General features: G+C 38.7%; 1 protein-coding gene across 1 annotated transcript; it reads right to left on the bottom strand.

The window, feature by feature from the left end:
- Window positions 1–348: 348 nt before the first annotated feature.
- Window positions 349–2,215, bottom strand: LOC137268654 (14-3-3 protein zeta-like). Its single transcript, XM_067803230.1, has one exon. It carries the CDS (start codon window positions 2,050–2,052, stop codon window positions 1,303–1,305), a length of 750 nt encoding a protein of 249 aa, XP_067659331.1. The 5' UTR covers window positions 2,053–2,215; the 3' UTR covers window positions 349–1,302.
- Window positions 2,216–6,183: the final 3,968 nt, after the last annotated feature.

Below are 6,183 nucleotides of genomic sequence, written 5' to 3'. Positions count from 1 at the left end.
CAAGATAACCTGATATACTGGCACTCTTGATAAAGCACTTCAGTCAGTTATTAATACTAAACAGTCTTTATATCACAAAAATCTGTTAAATATCACATCAACAGGGCTAGCTCAAACTAATAAACTGTTTATGTCTTACACTAGCTACGTTACCATCACTTAGTCCTAAAATTTCAATCTGGCTACAAAAGTTCCTGAAAGCTGTCACTATTCAATAAAGAATAGATTAAACTTCCTTGATACATGAAAAGCAAGTTGTCTTCGGAGTATAGTTGACTCACAAAAATACTGTTTGCAGCTTAGCATGCATTATCACAAACAGAGTAACAATAATCAACAAAATACAGCTTGTGTTTCATAACAATCCTTGTTGCCATGAGAGTGGAAGGTGACAAGATTTATAAAAAGTGTCAATTTACATAAAGTCAAGATTAAAATTCTCAAAAGCTTAAAAATGGACATGAAAATCACTTTAATTCAGATGCCAATACATATCATAGATGAAGTCAATTTGTAAATGGAAAATTGTACAAATTTATGCCACAGCCAAGATTAACAGCAGAATTACACTAACGAATCTAAAAACAGTCATGATTTATCACAAATTCTTCAATCATTCTCAGTAAATAGACATTGAGTCAAATCTGGATCACGCTAATCATTCAAATGTGGCGGCGACCTAGCACATGCACTAGACAAGGGAGGTAACTCCAATAGAATAGCTGGAACCAGTGCTTGCTGACAGTATTATTTGTCATGTCCTAATTTATTCTATAGAAAAACATCAACACAAGTTACATTGGTGGATGTATCAGATAGCTTTAATATTGATCAAGATTACATAACAATTTAAGACATGTTGCTTATCTATATATTATCAAGCACTTAAAAAATTGTTAGCCTATCTTTCTTTCAGCAATTAAAGTAGAGAACTTAAAAATTCTGACAAAACCGTCACTACCTGTATGCCACTAAAATGTCCAGTGTTATTAAAATGTCAACAAACTATCCTCACAGATATCATATTATAACTTTGGACAAGAAAAACATGATATGAAGAGTCAGTACTCAGAAGTATGGGTGTCCAAGCTTTCTCAAGAGGAAACAAGCAAAATACGAAAACTCTTTCCTGGCACAACTCTGTAATTCATACATGATACTGTCATTCTGGAGAGTGTGCAAGCAGCAAATTCAACTAGTCCAAGCTTTGGAGTCCATGGGACAAACGAGAGAACAAGAGTGACTATTGAGACTGTTCCAACTTCACATTCAACCAATTTTCGCACAGTTTCTTTTCAGTGTTCACTCCTGTGTCTGCCCCTGTTCGTCCTCACAGGTAGCATCAGACGTCCACAGTGTCAGGTTGTCACGCAGGAGTTGCATTATAAGTGAACTGTCCTTATAGTCCTCACAGCCAAGTTGATCTATCTCTACTATGGCGTCATCAAAGGCTTCCTTTGCCAAAGCACATGCCTTGTCTGGAGAATTTAGAATTTCATAATAGAAAACAGAAAAGTTCAGTGCCAAGCCTAAACGGTTGGGATGCGTTTTTTCCATTTTTTTCTTTGCGATTTCGTATGCTTCTTCATAAGCTTGTTGAGCCTTCTGCTGGACCTCTGTCTTGCTGTCGCCTTCGGAGAATTCAGCAATGTACCTGTAGTAATCGCCTTTCATCTTCAGGTAAAATACTTTGGCTGCGTCGTCCTCTGCTTTCTCGATGAGATGCTTGTCCAATAATTCCAAAACAACATTACATGTCTTATTCAGTTCTTTCTCTATACTTTGTCGAAACTCTTTAGCAATTTCCTTCTTCCTGTCCGCTGTTTCTGGCTTGTTTTCGATCATACAAACAACCCTCCATGACGATCTTCTAGCGCCGACAACATTCTTAAATGCCACTGACAATAGATTTCGCTGATCGGGGGTAAGCGCTTTCTGATCACGCTCTGTCACTTGTCTCATCGCCTCGGCCATATCATCGTACCTTTCTGCCTGCTCTGCCAGTCTGGCCTTGTACACCAACTCGTCAAACTCTTTCGCCTGGTCAGTCATTCTGGCAATCTCCACCAGAAGTGTCGAAATGTGAAGCGATCGGCGATTCTTCAACAACTAGATTCGATTTGAAAAAGGAAGGGCCTGAGCGGCACTTTCCAAAATGGCGGATGCTGGGTATGGCTGTTGCTTCGTGATCCCGACTGCGAAATGAATCATTAGCTCGTGTGCAAAAGCGGTGTGCGCCTTCTTGGTTACGCATGGAAATAAGATCCGGTGTTAGGGGCCAGTTCAAAATTACGTGATTCATTTTCTTATAGACAGTAACCAAGCTGTCATCAGTTAAACAAATATTTGTGTTATCTGTAGGATCAATAGAATGGATAAATAACATTGCGCATTTACGCGTGAGTAAAACATTTCGTATGTTATTCGAAAGTGAGACCATATTGACACTAAACATGTTTTAGAATGTTGATAGGTTCCCTACAGCAATGTCAAAAGAAAATCAATGGCAAGGTAATGCAGTATTACATCTTTGAGCCCGCTTGTGAATGACGCACCCTTTGTTGGTCGAGTGTAGTATCCTGGCAACTAATTTCTTGGCGAAAGGGCCGCACATGTGTGCTAAACACTGAATATTTTGCCACCTAATGGACATCGAGGTTGTGCATGAACATGCATGTATTTTAATCATGATCTGTTGGACAGTAAAAGAGAACAATCTGGTATGTAATCGATAACACACTTGCAACATGACAGCTGCGGTCTTTAGTAACACGGCATAGCAAATCGGGGTGTCATTAGGTAAAGGCCTAACTACACAGTCTCGCTCGCCAGTAACATAAACTTTTACTTACTTGAACATACTCACAAACTTCACAAGTCCTGTCGTCAAAAACAGCACTGTATATTTATTGGAAGCTTTGCGCTGAATAATGTCTTGTGTCCCGTTCACGGTGTAACCTGCGATGTAGATACATGTCGGTATGGGATATATAGAAGCATATAGATTTCTGTATCAAAGAGATGGGCTCTAATGTCATCGATTATCATCGTCACCAAATGCGTTTTAGATATATTTTTACTTAGTATGTATGTCATGATTATATAAGGTTACACGCCGCATGTATGTTGTTGAGAACGGACTTGCCCATGATGAATTATCTTTGTCTTCATTACTTTTTCGTTTCCATGGTAACTAGTTACAGTTTGTGATAATCATTTTACATACCTGGAAGTTTGTAATAACTTTTAAGAGAACTAGCAATGGTGTGTGTGGAAAGTGCACGTCTTTTGTCTTATACTGTGGGACATACACTGTCTATACACAAGGACACGTAAAACGTGTATATACAAACTAGATAGATATTTTATTTAATTTAAAGACCTTATTCTTGAAACAGTGAAAGCAGTTTAACAGCTGGTAAGTTAGAGTTTACAGTTCTCGTTGTTGAAATTTAGTTAAGATCCGTCTTTGAATAGGTGATGTTACTACACATAAACCATGCTTACACTCTAACGGAGATTTAACAGAGGAGCGTATACAAATTTGATGTCAGTGTTATGGTTAGAACTTGCGAGATAGCCTTATATCGAAACATTGTATATTCCTACATATACCGAAACACGACCAAGACGCGTAGACTGAAACAACCTTTGTCACCCGTATAAGGAAACATAGTCGGCACATACCGAATCTCCACCAAGTTACACGAACAGAAAGACGGAATGTATAGACACGGAAAACATGATATACTGACTCATATTTCTCGTACCTGAACATTTACATTCGGCGCTCTACACTACAAACTCTCAAACTCTCTCTCTCTCTCTCTCTCTCTCTCTCTCCCTCTCTCTCTCTCTCTCTCTCTCTCTCTCTCTGTGTGTGTGTAAATATATATCATTTATCGTTGTGCAGTGCATAAGTCTTCATATTCAACGTTCAAATGTTTGAACGATGATAACCAACTGTTATATATGCTTGAAGTGTAATGACTGATCTGCTGGAGATGAACTGCACTTCCTTCTGTTATGTCCTCATTAAAAGACACGCAGAGAACTGTTTGTACCACCATAGTATAACAATCTTTCCCATCATAAGTTAGTTTCATGTCAACAACAAAAAATGTTGTTCTTATGAAGAGAATGCCACTGTTCTTCAAAGAAATGTATCATGGTAGTTAGTTTTGCACTGTATATCAATATATCTTGTGCACTGCATATCTATATATCTTGTGTACTGTATTACTTGTACTCATTAGAGCTGTTTCAGTCAAAGCTGGGATCTGTTAGAGTGTACTACATATTTCGTGGTGCATCACTGAGTGTTTACAGTTACTATGGAAGATCATAACCAGCTGTTATGCTTGAAGTTGTCGTGTAGCATCTGTTGATGATGAATTCCACTTCTTTCTGTTATGTCCTTATTATAAGACTCTAGAGAGCTTTTTGTACAACAGTTTTATAACAATCCATCCCATGGTAAGTTTGTCTTATTAATGTCAACAACATATTCTGTTTGTATGAAGAAGTTACCATTGTTTCTCAAAGGAATGATTCATGTGCAGTAGCCCTGAACAGTAGATCAATATATCTTGCGCACTGTGTAATGATTTTGGTATCTTAGCACTATGGCTCATGGCACTTGTCTCTTGTCACTTGTATACTTCTTAGCCTGGAGATTTTGATATACAAGAGATTGACAACACATAGTTGTGTCCCTTTATATGCGACAGCGTCATATCAGTCCCTTAGGACTGCATCGATGATGTTTGTGCACAGTTGGACATACTGAAAGCATTGACAGACTACGTATTCGGGTGGCCAGGAAACCCAAACCACATGTCTAACCATATGTCATAAAAGCTGATTTTATAACATAGGCATAATCGGAGTTCGTTATTTAGCATTGTTCAACATTGAGGCATAACACCGCTGTCAGAGCCTCACAGAACTTGCACTGTGGCAGTGCTGGGAAAGTCGCTTACATCACTCAGCAAGTTGTATCTGTGTATTGCATAATGTAATCAATGCAAGAGGTCGGTGGCCATGGCGACTGGTACCAAGTAGCGCCACAAACACAAATTATGGCCGACTGAAAGAGGGTGATAATCAGCCATGTAGCAAATCTGTTGGGATTCACGTCTGAACGGGTTGGAGGCTTTGCATGAAGAAGCCATGATTAATGTCTCTGCTCCTGGAGTAAAATCATTATTTGACCTCTCCAGATGATGTGAATTATGATATTGACGGGGAACACTCAGAATCTATTCAGATACTACTCCGCATAGTAAGCTATCAGAACTGCTCGTTGACAGCATTCACAGTGATGTAACTTCAGTAAGTGGTGTCCGGGCACAGTTGAGGTATTGTCAAGTAACTTGCCCTGCACCGAAAATCCGGGATGTCGCCATTTCAGACGATACCTATTGCAATATCCTTTTCTGAGACGTAATATATAGGATAAAGAACATATATGGAGAGTTTATGATTATGTTTATGGTTTTAATTACAATATATACACAGACTTCCATTCACAACAAATATTTTCCTTCATCATTCAGTGTGAAAGTGTATAAAAAGAAAATAGAATCCCTGACTATGCAGCCTAATTTTGAGTTTTCTGTTATCAGAACCCTAACATATCTGTTTAGGGTCTTGTAATAAAGAAAATAGGATTGTCATGTACAGTTGGTGTCAATATATCCCAATACGTATCGCAGTACGGGTACCTGAATCGCAATACATGTATATTGCAATGCAATATATTTGCCAGTACACAGCCCTACATGAAATTATTGTTAAAAGAACAAATTAACCCTAATGGTGACTTGTAAATGGTTTCTGTAATTAGTTATGACAAATAATATTCGTCAAAGTCTTGTTAGATATTGAGTGAGTATGGTTTTACGCCGCGAGTAGATTGTGTTCCAAACCGAATTAGGACACAAGTGCACCGAATATTTTTTTTAACAGTTGAGTGAGTAAGATTAGTTTTACGCAATACCCCAGCAATATCACGCCGGGGGACACCAGAAAACACTCAAACATTGTATCCATGTGGGGAATAGAACCCGTGTCTTCAGCGTAACGAGCGAACGCTTTAACATCTAGACTACCCCACCGCCCCAGACCTGCTTAGAACACTCGGCATGAAGACTTTGACCATTGCAACAGCATGGGAACAGA

The sequence above is a fragment of the Haliotis asinina genome, chromosome 16, assembly GCF_037392515.1.
Source record: "Haliotis asinina isolate JCU_RB_2024 chromosome 16, JCU_Hal_asi_v2, whole genome shotgun sequence".
In the NCBI taxonomy this organism is placed as follows: Eukaryota; Metazoa; Mollusca; class Gastropoda; order Lepetellida; family Haliotidae; genus Haliotis; species Haliotis asinina.
The sequence above is the reverse complement of the archived record's forward strand: the minus strand, read 5'-3'. Positions and strand labels throughout refer to the sequence as shown.